The sequence below is a fragment of the Ips typographus genome, linkage group LG2 (assembly GCF_016097725.1).
Source record: "Ips typographus isolate SLU linkage group LG2, UJ_Ityp_2.0, whole genome shotgun sequence".
NCBI classification, from domain to species: domain Eukaryota; kingdom Metazoa; phylum Arthropoda; class Insecta; order Coleoptera; family Curculionidae; genus Ips; species Ips typographus.
The window spans coordinates 6,136,969-6,153,824 of record NC_138423.1 but is presented as its reverse complement, the minus strand read 5'-3'; the positions used below and the strand labels follow the sequence as shown (position 1 = coordinate 6,153,824).

At 35.2% G+C, this 16,856-nt stretch overlaps 1 protein-coding gene across 2 annotated transcripts in view; it reads right to left on the bottom strand.

Annotated features, from left to right (window-relative positions):
* rhea (Talin_middle and talin-RS domain-containing protein rhea) overlaps positions 1-16,856 on the bottom strand; it is a 100,551-nt gene that overhangs the window by 56,132 nt on the left and 27,563 nt on the right. For both annotated transcript variants that reach the window (XM_081973114.1, XM_081973115.1), the window contains exons 2-12: positions 12,723-12,876; positions 12,518-12,670; positions 11,646-12,465; positions 8,115-8,324; positions 7,969-8,060; positions 7,745-7,836; positions 4,510-4,746; positions 4,239-4,460; positions 3,745-4,178; positions 2,431-2,716; positions 2,227-2,373 (exon numbers count right to left, since the gene is read on the bottom strand). In XM_081973114.1, the coding sequence (XP_081829240.1) occupies positions 2,227-2,373; positions 2,431-2,716; positions 3,745-4,178; positions 4,239-4,460; positions 4,510-4,746; positions 7,745-7,836; positions 7,969-8,060; positions 8,115-8,324; positions 11,646-12,465; positions 12,518-12,670; positions 12,723-12,852 (2,823 nt within the window). In that variant the 5' untranslated portion in view covers positions 12,853-12,876. The remainder of the gene's footprint in view (positions 1-2,226; positions 2,374-2,430; positions 2,717-3,744; positions 4,179-4,238; positions 4,461-4,509; positions 4,747-7,744; positions 7,837-7,968; positions 8,061-8,114; positions 8,325-11,645; positions 12,466-12,517; positions 12,671-12,722; positions 12,877-16,856) is intronic.

Here is a 16,856-nt window from a genome sequence, read left to right as displayed (position 1 = left end):
TCTCGCCTTCTCAATTCTAACTTCAATCTCCATAGTCTGATCATGTTTGTCGTTGATCCACGTGCCAAGATACTGGTACTGCTCAACTCTTTCGATCAACAATGAATTGACTTTGATGTTGGTATTAGTATGGCATGATTGATTTTTACTTATGACCATATATTTTGTTTTCTTATAGTTCATTTTTAAACCGTACTCCCTGCTGACCCGGTCGATTTCTTGAAGTATTATTTGAAGGTCATGCATGCTGTCAGTTATGATCAGGGTGTCGTCAGCGTAGCGCACGTTGTTAATGGTCTTTCCATTTATAATTATGCCCTCTTTTCTGTTCCCAAGAGCCTCCTTGAAAATGGCCTCCGAATAGTAGTTAAACAGAAGTGGCGACAAAACACATCCCTGTCTCACTCGTCGTTGTATTTTGATGTCTTCTGATGTCGTTCCTTCGGAGCTGATCACAGCAACTTGATTCCAATAGAGATTCTTTATTATTCTAACATCCTGCTCATCAAGTTGGCTTTCTCGTAAAAGATTAATTAGCCTCTCGTGTCTCACCCTGTCGAACGCTTTCTCGTAGTCGATAAATCCCATATATATTTCCTTATTCATATCCAAACATTTTTGTATTATTACATTCACTGCGAATAAGGCTTCACGTGTACCCATTCCATTTCGGAATCCAAACTGATTTTCACTAATATCGATTTCTAGCTTTTGATATATACCAGGTGTCCAAGAGCACCCTGGACATAAGAAATTAACATGGGAAAACGGTTTTGATTTTTTTGTGCCTGTACGGTTGATTTGATTGAAAAATCGTAATAATGAAAGTTGTAGTACCTATCACGGACTAGTTTTCTGTATTTTTTTCGGATCTCTAACTTGAGCCCATTCGTCGTAAAACACGAACAAAAATGAGAAAATTTAAACTTTTGGCCTGCACTGTATAGGCGGTTGTCGGGCAACGGGTAAACAGATCATTGTTGCGGGTACGGTTGCTCGACAACCGCTTATACAGTGCAGGTAAAAAGTTAAAATTTTCGCATTTTTGTTCGTGTTTTACGACGAAAGGGCTCAAGTTAGAAATCCGAAAAAAATACAGAAAACTAGTCCGTGATAGGTACTACAACTTTTATTAATACGATTTTTCAATCAAATCAGCCGTACAGGCGCAAAAAAATCAAAACCGTTTTCCCATGTTAATCTCCTATGTCCAGGGTGCTCTTGGACACCTGGTATTTAGAACTATAGACTAGTTGTAATATTAATTGTAATATTATATAGTGGTATTTATTATACTTACTTTTAAATATTCCTGTTTTAATACACTGTAGATGGCAACACACGTTTCAGGAATCATATTACTGAGGGCAGATTTGGAAATACATGTAGAAAACTTAAGATCTTCATAGTTTCTCCCTGTTGCCAAAAATCTCAAAGTTGCGGATAGTCGTTCATGTGGTGTAGTAGAACGTTTCATTACAGTATCACCTCTTTTTATTAATGGTGAAACTAAATCTAATAAATTTTTATAAGTTGCTTCGTCCATTCGCAAATAATTACGAAAATCATCTGGTTCATTAATTAATTCCTTAATTAAATTAGTATGAGAGTAAGTGGCCCTCTTTTCAATCCAAGATTTCTGCGGTCTTCTTGGATTTTTCTGAGATGAGCGTGAAAACGGACCTTAAGACACAATTTGCTTAAACTTTGACAGCTCTCATTATTTTCAGCTGCAAACGCCATTAATGGATACTTTTGACATTTTTATCGAAAAATTGTACTCTTTCTTTATTTCGATAAAATAAACGGTTTTCGAGATAAATCGATTTTTTATTGAACTGCTTACACCACAATGTTATTAAAAATATTCCTTAAACTATTTACTTTTTTTACTTATTTACTTTTTTTGCTCAACTTTAATTTTCCAAATTACAAATGACCATGTCTAAAATCCAACTGCTCTTTTCTATAATACAAGTGACTAATCTGAAATACAAATTGCAATTTCGAAAATCAAAGTTAATATTCTAAAATTGAAAGTACCTTTTCTGAAATGCAAGTGATATTTTTTAAATCCATCTTATGGTTTCTAAAATTCAACTGATGCTTTCTAAACTACATGTGTAAATGGTGTAGTTTCCGAGATCCCTTCACTAAAAATCTCCGTGTATACTGCAGAAAATCCTTTTAACTACCAAAAAAAATAATAACTTTTTAACTACTTACTTGTACTCTATCAATCAGTTTGGCTCGAAGAGCAGGAGTTGTGGCTGCGACTACCGTAACGTCTCTTAGATCTTCTGCGGTTTTCCTCAATTGGTCTTGATACTGAATGTCATGGGGATATTCGGTGCATTGTCTAGCAGCTTCGACCTGAAACAATCAATCTTATTACCTCTCTAGCTGTGCAAGAAAGACCGGAAATGCTACCATTCTAGCCGTGGCATCAGCTAAAGTTTTCGCGGCAGCCAGCAATCTTTTATGAATATCTGTGTTGTTGGACAACTTCTCCGCTTCTCCTTTAATACTTTGAATCAACTGAGCGGTGGCGTTGCCCAATCTCCTCGCTTGTCGCACCATTTCGTTGGCGTCTCCTGTAGCCGCCGAAATTTTGTCGGTCGCGGTGTAAATTTCCTCCACGCTTTGTTCTTGCACCGATTCCCTAGCTTTTTCCCTTGGACCCAGTTTAATATGATTTAGCAACTCGTTTAATGATCTGTAAGGAATTTAAAAATTATCACGCCGCTACTCCCAATAATATATGAATGGTCAAATAAGAATGGTTTGGTGCTGAATGTGAGTAAATGCTTATACATGATCATGGGGTCTAAAACGGTTAGAGATTGGTTTAATTTCTATAATTTTAGCGTTATTAATGTAAATAATGTTGTACTACCGATGGTAGAGAGCGCTAGGAATTTGGGAGTGGTCTTTGACAGCAGCATGTCATTTGAATATCACGTGAACAAAAAAGTGTCATCTGCTTTTGTTATTCTGAAAAGGTTGTATGAATTTAAATTCATACTTCCGCAGAATGTCAAGTTTAAACTAATTAACACGCTTGTTATGTCACAGTTTGATTATTGCGACGCAGTTTATTATAATTACCTAACTGTAGAACTGAAAAATAAAATTCAAAAAATACAGAATATGTGTATGCGGTTTGCATATAATTATAATAGATTCGATCATATAACTCCTTTATACATTCAAAAAGATGTTTTGAAAGTTAACTTGAGAGTTAGACTGCATTTTATATTATTTGTTCAAAAAGTTATTATTACCGCCATCCCAAAATATTTGTATGACATGTTTGTTCTTAGATCTGTCAGGTGTGAACGAAACATGAGAGGTATTGTTAAATATGATATCCCATACCATAGGAATGCTAAATTTGAGAATAGCTTTGAGTATGTGTCCATTCAAATATTGAACTCAGCACTCTATCAGCCACTAATAAATTATTCCAGAACGGTACTTAGAAATAGATTAAAAAACATATTTCTTGAAGAAATGCGCAATGTTTGATTGTACTTACAAAACTGTAATCATTAAGTCAGATTATATGTAGTGGTTTGGGATTTGTTTTTTTTTTTTTTTTTCTGTATATGAATTGTTATTGTAATGCTACTTGCGGGCTCCATGGAAGAACGCTATTGCGAATGGCAGCCTTTTGTGTAAGATATAGATATATTTTGCACAATAAAGATTATTATTATTATTATTATAAATATCAACACAAACCTAGTGACGTCAGCAGCAGCTTCACGTAATTTACTATTCAAGTCTTCATCGGGTGTTGCTTCGTTACAAATGGACACCAAATTCTCCACAGCTTTGGCAACTTCCCTCACTGCCGCTGTCAACTGTTCCTGACAAGCCGGAGAGTGAATAGTGGGCGACACGACTTTAGCGCATGCCACCAATTGAGACGTTGCCAAAGCACATTGCGTAGCTGCACCAATCACTCTGTTCTGCATATGTTGATCTTCGCAAGAAGCTGCTACGTTCTTAGCTTTTAGAACTAACGCGGCCGTTGTGTTAGCCACTGCTTTTGCTAATGACATTAGCAAGTCTTGCAGCTCTTTGTTTTCAGCTGTGTCTTCCCCAATTGTGGCCAAAACTTGGGTGCTGGCCTCTCCAACTCTAGACGCTGCGTTGATCAAACTCTGCCTTGGCTATTACGGTGATATTGTTTGTATAACAATTTTCTGGGTGAATCACATTAAAAAACAAACCTCCTTGGATTCGGGCTCTGCCGCTTTCAGTAAATCGCTGAACGCCTTGCACAAAGTCCTGGTAGCATCCAGTAGTTTGTCTCCCAAAGGTTTATCGTCACTAAAAGCGATAATTTTCTTCACTTCTTTAGTCATTTCCGGTAAGTTGCTTCCTATAGTGGTAATGGCGGCTCCTACAGCGTGATGGTCCACTTCGTCCGGAGCCATAGTGAGCGTCACCACCTAAAAGTTTGTGTTACCCACCCTGAAATTCAACTAAAAAAACACTCACTTGAGCAGTGGCAGCGTTCATTGCGGCAATCTGACTGCCCACATTCTGTTTGCTAGTGTCCAGCGTCATTTCCTTCCATTTCTTAGACGCGGCATCCGATCCAATCTCCGGATATTGCGCTCGAGTATCCAAGTCAAGCTCGGACTCTTTGATCTTGATCTGAGTAGACTCGATAGTGGACACGAGGGCGCGTTGCGGCTCGGAGAGCAACGAGTGAATTTTCGTTTCGCGATAAGACTATGCGATTTATAATTCGGTTAATGGCTAGCCAGCTTTTTACAGGCTGGTAATTACGGCAAGACGGTTTTTATAGACACAAACCGGTATAGTGAGAGAAAAAAAAAACAAAATGACACACCTGTGTTTGTACAAACTATGAGTGTGGTTATTTGTGGCCAATCATCATGCAGTTTATTCACTAAAATCCTACGTTAAAGAGCAAAAAAGCTATATGTACCTACTCTGTCACCTCGTCCTGGACAGACATGTAACAAATGTCACGATTTTTAAATATGCTTACATTCTGAATCACGCCGCTCTTTTAATACACTAAAATTAACCACAATTACTTAACATTACAGTATAACAAGGCTGGGTATTTGTTGCAAAGACCACGCAAGTCCAAAACCTAAGCCATTAGTACTGACAAAACGTCAAAACTATACAAATTGTAAGTAGTTGATGTCCAAAATAGTAATTTGTAGAAAGTGTCCAAATAATAGTGCTTTTTTGACTAAACAGTTAAGAAATGTTATAAAAAGGGTCCCAAAAATGTCTCCAAGAGGGCGTACTAAAAACTTTAATAAAAAAAGTGCAAGACGCCAAAATTCAAATAGAATTTTAATATCAAAATGAAAAAACTGAATACTACATCAGGGAGCAAAAAATGCTACTTTCAAGCTTTCTTCTATTTCAAGTTATTTACAAAGAAAGCTATTTTTAATGATTAATCTTCATCTTCCAAGTGCGCAAAGCTTAATATAACAATTTTTTGACCAGTTATTTACATATGTGACAATTTATATTATATAGCTCAATAAAAGTCAAAATGACAATAACCAATCTATTTTGATTTGATTTTTTTGGTAAAATTGTAGCCATTTGTAAGAAGAAGTTTATTTTATTAAGCAACTTTTGAATTACCTTTACTACTCTATTTTAAAAGAAATGGAGAAAACTGTTTTTTTTCTGAGTGACGTAACAGTTAATACAGACATAAATGTTTTTGCTTGCTTCTTTATTTGTCAAATTTAAAATATTTAGATTTTTCTTTCTATTACATTATTACGTCATATTTTGACAGATACTATTTGGTTTTCAATTACAGCTCTGTCCTTTGTTCTGTTCTAAACCTGGAAACTGTCAAATTCAACCCCATAGAGGTACAAAACATACTTGAAAAGTAACAAAATCAGTGTGACTTTGGTTGAATGCATTTTATACCTTCACCAGTGCAATTTTTGCATTTGTAACATTTGGTTGGTGGTTTCTGACTTAATTTTAGTCGATTTTTAATTATGACAACCGTCAAAATCCTCTCGATAAAACTGTAAAACCACAAAACACTCTTAAAATTCAGTAAAATTATTATAAGCAGTACCAAACATACTTTATAACTTAATGAGTGGAATTTTGACGGTTATGACTTTTTGCCATCAGTTACAGGTTACAGATCTGTCTTTTGTTCTGTTCTAATCTTAAAAACTGTCAAATTCAATCCCATTGAAGTAAAAAACAACAAAATTTATTTAAAAAGTAACCAAATTAGTGTGACTTTGGTTGAATGCATTTTATACCTTCACTAGTGCATTTTTTTCATTTCTAACATTTGGTTGGTTGTTTCTGACTTAATTTTAGTTGATTTTTAAATATGACAACCGTCAAAATCTTCTCCATAAAACTGTAAAACCACAAAACACTCTTAAAGTCCAGTAAAATTATTATAAGCAGTACCAAACCTACTTTATAACTTAATGAGTGGAATTTTGACAGTTATGACTTTTTGCCATCAGTTACAGGTTACAGATCTGTCTTTTGTTCTGTTCTAAACTTAAAAACTGTCAAATTCAATCCCATTGAAGTAAAAAACAACAAAATATATTTGAAAAGTAACCAAATCAGTGTGACTTTGGTTGAATGCATTTTATACCTTCATCAGTGCATTTTTGGCATTTATAACATTTGGTTGTCTGTTAACTTAATTTAAGTCCATTTTTAATTATAACCGTCAAAATCCTCTCCATAAAGCTGTAAAAGCACAAAATACGCTTAAAACCCAGTCAAAGCAGTACCAAACTTATTTTATAGCTTTATGAGTGGAATTTTAACAGTTATGACTAGCAGCTTTAATTTAGAACAGTGGGTTTGACCGATATGCACTTTTTTTGAATTAGAGCTGTTAATATGCTCTTCTGTGTACATTTGTAGAAACTCACACAAAATATATTATAGCGATTCTTTGGGCCCCTTTTTATTGAGAAATGTTGATTTCCCGAAGCCCTACGATTAACAGTTTAATAAAACTCTTATTTGGACACCCTGTATAATAAAATTGGCACAACATAATAGATTTTCAGCTTCGACAAACATGTTTAGACCATCAAACTTTGCTTTAGAAAATTTACAACTTCTGTAAGTTTTGTGTCGGAAATTTGTGTTACACTCTCAACCATCAATTAGAAATTGTATTAATATGGAATAAAGATTCAAGTCTAATTTTTCGACAATTAATATATTAGATATAGAATAATAAAATGCGCATACCCTAACGTTAACTGTTTTAGTTTATCCAGTTAAGATTAACTTTAAGAACAGTTATAAAAGTCCTATAATCACAAGTTACACCCCAGAGTTAAAAAGTAAACGTTTAATCACGTATTTTTCCGGAAGAATTTTATTCCCATACCATTATGATCTCTTTTAAATAGAAGTCTTCCTTGCAGGTAGTGATCTAGAAAGAAAACAACATCTTAAGATAAAACTGGGTTTTTGTTAACACTGTTAACCAATTGAAGTGCTCTGAATGAGACTACGTTCCGAAACCGCTAGTTACGGTGTGTCGTTTGGTGCTTCTATATAATATGGTTCCTGGTGGTTGATTTTAGTGTATTAAAAGATTTATCTAAACGTAATTACTGTTGAACTATTAGTTGTAGAGTTAAAGCTGATATTAAGTACCAATAATCAAATGAACGTTATGGATGTTATTAAAAAGAAAAAATACTGAAAGGCTTACCGTAATCGGTGGCGTATGCGCCAAATTAGCTTGACCACTTACAGTGGAAAGCTTAGGGCTCTCCATAGCACCCATATGAATTTGCCTTTCACCTAATCAAAACCAAACAAAAAAAAACTGACTACAAAACCAAATAAAAATAATATTTCTGGTGAAAACCCTCCAAATAAAAAAAATACTACTAACTAGCACTAATGAATAGAAACAAAACAGTTACAACATACCAGAATCCCCGCCCCTCAATACAGCCGGTTTAGCGATTGAGTGCACATCTAATTTACCAACGTTACTGCTCTCGTGTTGGATAATAGAGGCCCTAAATACATTATCAGTTTAGTAGAAATCAAAATAAATCGACAAAATAACTCACTTGTGTGGTGCGACACTTTCCTCAAACATGGTAGAACCTTCGTCTCCATCGATGCCAAAATGGTCTTTAGCCTGTTTCTTTTTCAGAATAATATCGATGTATCCCGCTATAATTTGTTGGATTTGTTCAGCTTCGGTGGTTTGGACCGAATAGTATTGGGAATGGTAATCGCCAAAGTCTAGAGTGAAAGTGTTTGGAGATGCTCCCCATCTATAAAAAAAATAATAACTTTTCTCAGAAATAACAGAGTGAAAATAGATAAGTAAATTTGGTTAGCCCCATAGTTTGAGACCCCTGTATAATTAAGATGTGTCTAGAAATGTAGTAGAAACTGGGAGGACTTGTAATCCTCCAAATAATGGATTCTAAAGTTTTCAAAACAAGCCAAAGAAGCTCTAAGGTAGGACTCAGAGAACGGTCATTAATGACGGATTGCACTGACGTAATTAAGGGTTCACCTAGACAAATTTGTGATTTGACTGTGACAGATCACGTGCAAAATGTTCACAGTCAAATTAAAACCTAGGGTGTTCTTAAATAGGTCGGTGCAATAGGCCCTCAGAACGTTGTGTTCATATGTGTGTTATTATTTATTTTTATTTTACTTCTCTGGGGTCTTGCACCAATTTGTTGTTTTAATTACTTTTTTTTTAACAAAAATCATAAAATTTGTAGTGCATGACAGCAGGGACGTAAACTTGGACGACCAAATGTTGACATGTGGCGACACCTGTGATTCTAAAGAACTGTTTCTCATTATAAACACTAAAATTAAGACCTATCTAGTTGTGTTAATCTGTGATTTAACCTTTAACCGACAAAGGCAACAAAGTGATTGTCAAACGCATAATCAATGTTGCCAGGACTACCGTTAGATCGGTATATCTACCGTTTTTGTGGTTCTACTACCGTTCTCCTGTTTTTAATTTGGTATGTAATCTACCCTTTTTTAATAACATTGCCATTATGTGGGTTGTGTGTGTATTTTGCAGTGTCTGTTCAGCTTATTTGATAGTAAATTTAATGAAAATTCCAAAAATATGCTTAAAACATCATTCATTTCTTGTCTCCAAGTGAGTTCTACAAGCAATTTTGTCGATGACTGTTTTTTCAAACTGGGTTTCTGACAGTTCAAACTTTGACACCGCTTTTTGCCTGACTATTCCAAATTTTGTGGTGTTTTTTCAAGTTATTGAATAGGAAATTTAATAAAGATTCTAAAAATGTACTTAAAACAATCATTTTGTAACTCCAAGTGGGTTCTACAGGCAATTTTGTCGCTGACAGTTTTTTCAAACTGTTTCTGACAGTTCAAACTTTGACACCGCTTTCTGCCTGACTGTTCCAAATTTTGTGGTGTTTTTTCAAGTTATTGAAAAGGAAATTTAATAATCAGTCCAAAAATGTGCTTAAAACAGTCATTTTTTTGTCTCCAAGTGGGTTCTACAAGCAATTTTGTCCTTGACTGTCCTTTCAAACTGTGTTTCTTTCGGTTCAAACTTTGACACCGCTTTTCTCCCTGATTGTACCAAATTTTGTGGTGTTTTTTCAAGTTATTGAATAGGAAATTTAATAAAGATTCTAAAAATGTACTTAAAACAATCATTTTGTAACTCCAAGTGGGTTCTACAGGCAATTTTGTCGCTGACTGTCCTTTCAAACTTTAACACCACTTTTCTCCTTAACTGTACCAAATTTTGTAGTGTTTTTTGAGGTTATTGAATAGGAAATTTAATAGAGATTCCAAAAACGTGCTTAAGACACTAATTTTTTTGTCTCCAAGTGGGTTCTACAAGAAATTTTGTCGATGACTGTTTTTTCAAACTGGATTTCTGACAGTTCTAACTTTGACACCGCTTTCTGCCTGACTGTTCCAAATTTTGTGGTGTTTTTTCAAGTTATCGAAAAGGAAATTCAATAATCATTCCAAAAATGTGCTTAAAACAGTCATTTTTTAACTTCAAGTAGGTTCTACAGGCAATTTTGTCCCTGACTGTCCTTTCAAACTTTAAGACCACTTTTCTCTTTAACTGTACCAAATTTTGTAGTGTTTTTTGAGGTTATTAAATAGGAAATTTAGTAAGGATTCCAGAAATGTGTTTAAAACAGTCATTTTTTGACTCCAAGTGGGTTCTACAGGCAATTTTGTCCTTGACTGTCCTTTCAAACTGTTTCTTTCGGTTCAAACTTTGACACCGCTTTTCTCCCTGACTGTACCAAATTTTGTGGTGTTTTTTTAGGTTATTGAATAGGAAATTTAATGAGAATTCCAAAAATGTTCTTAAAACTGTCATTTTTTACTCCAAGTGGGTTTTACAGGCAATTTTGTCCCTGACTGTCCTTTCAAACTTTAACACGGCTTTTCTCCATAACTGTACCATATTTTGTAGTGTTTTTTGAGGTTATTGAATAGGAGATTTAATAAGAATTCCAAAAATGTGCTTAAAACAGTCATTTTTTGATTCTAAGTGGGTTCTACAGGCAATTTTGCCGCTGACTGTTTTTTCCAACTGGGTTTCTTACAGTTTAAACTTTGACACCGCTTTTCTCCTTAACTGTACCATATTTTGTAGTGATTTTTGAGGTTATTGAATAGGAAATTTAATAAAAATTCCAAAAATGTGCTTAAAATAGTTATTTTCTTATTCTAAGTGGGTCACGTGACTGCCTAGCTAACCTATCCTCTAAAACCAACTTTGACTAGATTCTAGAATCTGCAAAAATTAAAGTTTAACACAGTTTTCGAAACGAGACGCGTTTCTGAGATTTATGACAGTTATTTTAACAATTATCACGTGATCGTTTAGCTAACTAGTGTTCTAAAATCAGGTGACAACTGTTACTAACGTCAAAACTGTGAAACTGCTAAAAAGTGAAAAAATCAAAGTTCAGAAAAGTTTTCTTGTAGTATTTGATATAAAACGTTTTTCTGACATTTATGACAGTTGTCAAGTGACTGCTTAGGTAAATTATCTTATAAAACCGCGTGATATCTGTCACGAATTTCAAAACTCGTGGCCATTGTAACCAGAACCATTTCTGGTTTAAAAAAATAAAAATCTGTATTTTTAAAGTATGATTTATACAACAAATTACCATTATATTTTGAAATTATTTAAAAAACATGAACCTGAATAATAATGTAAAATAAATTTGGTTTTCCTTATGTAAATTGTTTATTTTTTTTTGTACTTTTATCCACCGTTTTTTGACAGATTGTTCTACCGTTATTAATTATTTTGACTTGGCAACACTGGGCATAATAAACTCATAAAATAAAAAAGACCATTACAGATTAGAGATAAACAAAAGAAATTAGTTATTTGTAAATATATTGCTTTAGAGTTTAGGTAATGTATTCATACACAATGTGTATCACATGCTGTAAAAGTTCTTAATGTTGATAAAAGTACCATTTTTAAATTGCCATTGAATTCAGTTCGTTTACTGAAGGAGTAAGGAATAGTTCACTAGAATTTTGAAAACTAAGTTGGAATACAGCAAAAGCAAAACAATAGAAATAAAACTCACCGCCTCACAGTAGTCAAAGGCCAAGTCTTCATAATCACTTTGGACTTTTCGTCCAATCTCATGACCGAATCCTTGGTGACACCGAGCAGGCGAGGCACCAGCTTATTCTTTCCCTTCATCTTCTCCTTGACCAAGAAGAATGTTACGCCGTAAGTGGGTAAAGACCTGGCAGCCTTGGTGTACTTCACTTTGGCGTCCAATTCGCTCAAGCCCTGACAGGCTTTGTGCTCCTGGAATATCTTCTTTTCTATTCCTTTAATTTTCGTGTAGGATTGCGGTAAAAATTCTTTCAAATCCAAAAATCCCGGTTTGTGCTTGCTCTCGTTGTAATCACCGAACTGGATTTGACACTGAATTCCCGCAAACTCGCAAGCTTTTTCTTGTGTAATCGGGTGGGTGCCGTTTAGAATAGCGTCACGCGCTTGCACGTAGAGCAGATTGAGTTGAACTGGATCTCTAGAGTCAATATTCTGGTCAGAAAAGAAGAACTTTCTGCGCAACAACACGGTAGAGTTCTCGTCTATGCCTTGCTCGCGCAACGTTTTGGAAGGGTCCAACCAGTTCACTTCGTCGTCTGTATGCAGCTTTTTTCTCAATTGTTCCATTTTAGCGTCCCTCTCCCTTCCGCGTTCCTCCTTCTTTCGTTTTAGTGTCAAAGTACCGTAGTTACGGGTATCCAAGGTGTTGGTGTCTTGGGGCTCCAAATCTTCCAGTACTAACGAGTACTCGTCGTGGTTTGTTATGCCCAGTTTGGAGCATATAACTACCATAAGGTTAGCCACAATTTGAGAGTCGTCCACCAGCATAGTTTTTAGCGCGCCTGATCAAAAATGCAATTAACTGGCGTTTTCAACATTCATTCAGTGACTTACCATCAAGCATTTTTACTTTCAGATACCGCAGTTTTTTGCGGTACTCAATTGTATCTCCATTCTTCAGGATGTAGTATTCTAGGTTACGGCCTGGTTCCATCCATACGCCGGTGGAGTTGTCTTCGTCGGTCATGAAGAGGCCATAGTCTTTTGCTGTGTAAATAGTTAAGTAGCAGTTTGAACTGGGTTAAGTAGCAAAACTTACGTTGTCCAATAGCTTCAGTGCATTTTTCCCTGATGATTCTGCAAGCGTCGTGCACGGTGGTGGAAGGACTGAATACGATAGTTTTTGTGACATTGCTGTCGACAATGTTGATTCGTAATGACAAAGACATCGTCGGTATTTATGTAGTTTCTTCCTGTAAAGATACATTTTATGGTAAGAAAAATTTTCCTATTGGAAACTATAGTGATGTTTTTAGAGAAACAAGGTTAAACTAACCTAGCAAGCTAACTAACAAGGTAAAAGTACCTTCGCAAACAAGTCACAAGTATTGACATATTTTACACTTTGCTACGACCAAGAAGCTTGAAAATCATGAATAATAATTATTAATTTATACAAGTGTCTGAAAAGGTAAATGCAAGTATGACTGAATATACCTGTCGTTCAAACTACCGCTTTTCTCCCTGACTGTACCAAATTTAGTGGTGTATTTCAGGTTATTGGATAGGAAATCTAATGAAGATTCCAAAAATGGGCTTAAAACTGTCAATTCACTCACTACAAGTGGAATTTATAGTCTATTATTGTCAGTATATTATTGTCATTTCACTCACTACAAGTGGAATTTATAGACGATTTTGTACCTAACTGTCCTTTCAAACTATGTTTCTGGCAGTTTAAACTTTGACATCGCTTTTCTCCCTGACTGTAACAAATTTCGTGGTGTATTGCAGGTTATGGGATAGGAAATCTAATGAGGATTCTAAAAATGGGCTTAAAACTGTCATTTTATCACTCCAAGTGGATTTTACTGGCGATTTTGTACCTGACTGTTCTTTCAAACTGCGTTTCTGGCAATTCAAACTTTGACACCGCTTTTCTCTCTGACTGTACCAAATTTTGTGGTTTTTTAGGTTATTGGATAGGAAATCTAATGAAGATTCCAAAAATGGGTTTAAAACTGTAATTTTCTCACTTCAAGTGGAATTTACAGGCGATTTTGTACCTGACTGTCCTTTCAAACTGTGTTTTTGGCAGTTCAAACTTTGACACACATTTTCTCCCTGACTGTACCAAATTTTGAGGTTTTTTAGGTTATTGGATAGGAAATTTAATAAGGGTTCCAAAAATGAGCCTAAAACTGTCATTTTCTCACTCCAAGTGGAATTTACAGGCGATTTTGTACTTAACTGTCCTTTCAAACTGTGTTTCTGACAGTTTAAACTTTGACATCGCTTTTCTCCCTGACTGTAACAAATTTAGTAATGTATTGCAGGTTATGGGATAGGAAATCTAATGAGGATTCTAAAAATGGGCTTAAAACTGTCATTTTCTCACTCCAAGTGGATTTTACTGACGATTTTGTACCTGACTGTTCTTTCAAACTGTGTTTCTGGCAGTTCAAACTTTGACACCGCTTTTCTCCCTGACTGTACCAAATTTTGTGGTTTTTTAGGTTATTGGATAGGAAATTTAATAAGGGTTCCAAAAATGAGCCTAAAACTGTCATTTTCTCACTGCAAGTGGAATTTACAGACGATTTTGTACCTAACGGTCCTTTCAAACTATGTTTCTGGCAATTCAAACTTTGACATCGCTTTTCTCCCTGACTGTAACAAATTTAGTGGTGTATTGCAGGTTATGGGATAGGAAATCTAATGAGGATTCTAAAAATGGGCTTAAAACTGTCATTTTCTCACTCCAAGTGGATTTTACTGGCGATTTTGTACCTGACTGTTCTTTCAAACTGTGTTTCTGTCAGTTCAAACTTTGACACCGCTTTTCTCCCTGACTGTACCAAATTTTGTGATGTTCTTCAGGTTATTGGATAGGAAATTTAATGAGGATTCCAAAAATGTGCTTAAAACTGTAATTTCTTAATTTCAAGTGGGTTTAACAAGCAATTTTCTCCCTGACTGTCTCATGTCAAACTATGCTCAAAAGTTGCAAAAATCAGGGATTATAAAAGTTTTCTGGTGGTATTCTTCAATAGAAAACGTGTTTCTGAGATTTATGAAAGTTATTTTGACAGTAGTCACGTGACTGCTTAGCTAAATGATCCTCCAAAAATCATGTCATATCTGTCACTAATGTCAAAATTTGATAAAAAAAATCATTTACTAAATTTCTAGTCATATGACTACATAACTGAAATTGTTTTATGCCTAAGACATATACAAAGTGAGCAAAAATTATATCATCATCATATAATTCTTGCTTCAATAAAGCACTTGGTTTTGAACCTGTTTTAAAATTACATGCACTAATACTACCAGTCATAATTTTGGTAATTTGTGCATCCTAATAAATTTTAGTTAATAAGAACATGTAAAGTTCAAAAAGTCCAAGTGAAACAGTTTCCGAATATCGTTTTTTCTGTCTTTCCATAGGTAATGTAAGTATTTATTGTTATTTTTTACAGGCCGATTCAAACTAATAAACTGCTTATTAGGGACAATTTTTTAGTTCATTTTTAAAGTCTCGTTATATTGGATGGAAAAATGATGGAGCTTGATTTATTGGCATTTTGTTGGACAAAATTGACTTTAACGTTCTCGGACTATACTGTACAGAGTAGCACATACAAAGTATGACAAATTTGGTTTCAAATGACAAATCAAGATACCCTTCCTCACACACAGAAAAAGAAAAGTAATTTTGATAAAACTTTTCTAGGGTTTGCAGACTTACTTGTTTTGAACACTGAAAAACCAGTAATTTAGAACACAATCTTAAATCAATTACACTAATTACAAACAGTCTGGAATGGAGCAACGCAGCATGGTACGCCACTGAACAATAAGCAGGGAGGCTGCGTTGCTAGGGAACGCGTCGTGTGGCGTCGTCGGTCGAGCCGGCGTCGGTCTCGGCGCCGTTTCTCTGTCGCTCGGGCGTCCCGACGCCCCGCGAACTCAATCGATAGACTGCATGAAGCGAAAGGGAATAGGGTGAACTATGAAATACACGTGGTGGAGAGTGAGGGTCGTGGCCTAATTACACCAATTTAAGGTTCAGTCAGGAAAAATGTAGTTTATTTGAGCCATTCTACACATTATAACTTTTTTTTTAAATTAATCATGAAATTGCCTTGATATGCCAAATGAAATTAATGGGGTTTAAGGGGATGTAAAGCAGTGTGGGGGTGTTGGTGCGGATTTAACGTGTCCACGGATCATGCACTCTTAAAAGTGACTGAAACTGGGTCTCACGTAGTGACATTCACCGACCGATAAACCTGCACATTTGCCCTATTATTATGTTTGGAGCAGTAAAAGGTTTCCTGTTAGGGCGAAGCCCTACAACGTTTCTTGTTTCCAACTAAAATCTCACTTTTACCTAACTTTCCTTACCGAGTATTATTTCAATGATTTATATGCTTAGTTTGTCAACTACGGCGTGCACTTAAGGGCATCGGTAAAGCAAAACCTCTTATGGGAGATTCAATGCATTTTATGAGAATCTTTTAACCCAAATTAAAAAAAAACTAGGCTAGGTATTGCTGTTTTTTAAACGGCATGTTAAAGAAGACACTTGCTAGAATGTGCGAAAGTCAATATAATTTTAATAGTACGTCAATCAAAATATTTAGAAGCATTTTAACAAAATGCTAAAATTACCAGAATTTTCAAGTCACTATTTTTCCTACCTGCAAAACTTTTTTGGTGACAAAAATAACTTTCGCACATTCCCCAAACCTTTCGCTATTTAATAAAAAAAAAATCACGCAAATAAGTTAAAAATTAAAGTCGTAATTTGGGTTAAAAGATGGAGAGACTAAAAAATTGCTCGAATTAAGGAGCGGAAATCTTGCATCTTTGTTCCATATCACTCTAGGAGCCTTGTTGCTTAAACAGTAATAATCTGCGTTAACACTGCCGTAGTTTTATCGACAGAAACAAAGAACGAACAGTGTTTTTTATATATTTTTCTACACGTAGGCCAAGCATCGCGATTGAAAAACGCAAAGTCTTTACCGATCCCCTTAATACCAGATCTTTACATCCTAAAGAGGTATAAGACAAAAATAGATGCCATACCCGTAGTACGCACGTGAACGCTTCTACGAAATGCATTTATGGAAGAAACTACCGTTTGTAATTTGTTGTCAACTGAAATGCCTGAAATTTTCTAGAATACCACAAGCCAGTTAAATATGTTTGCTTCGATATTAGC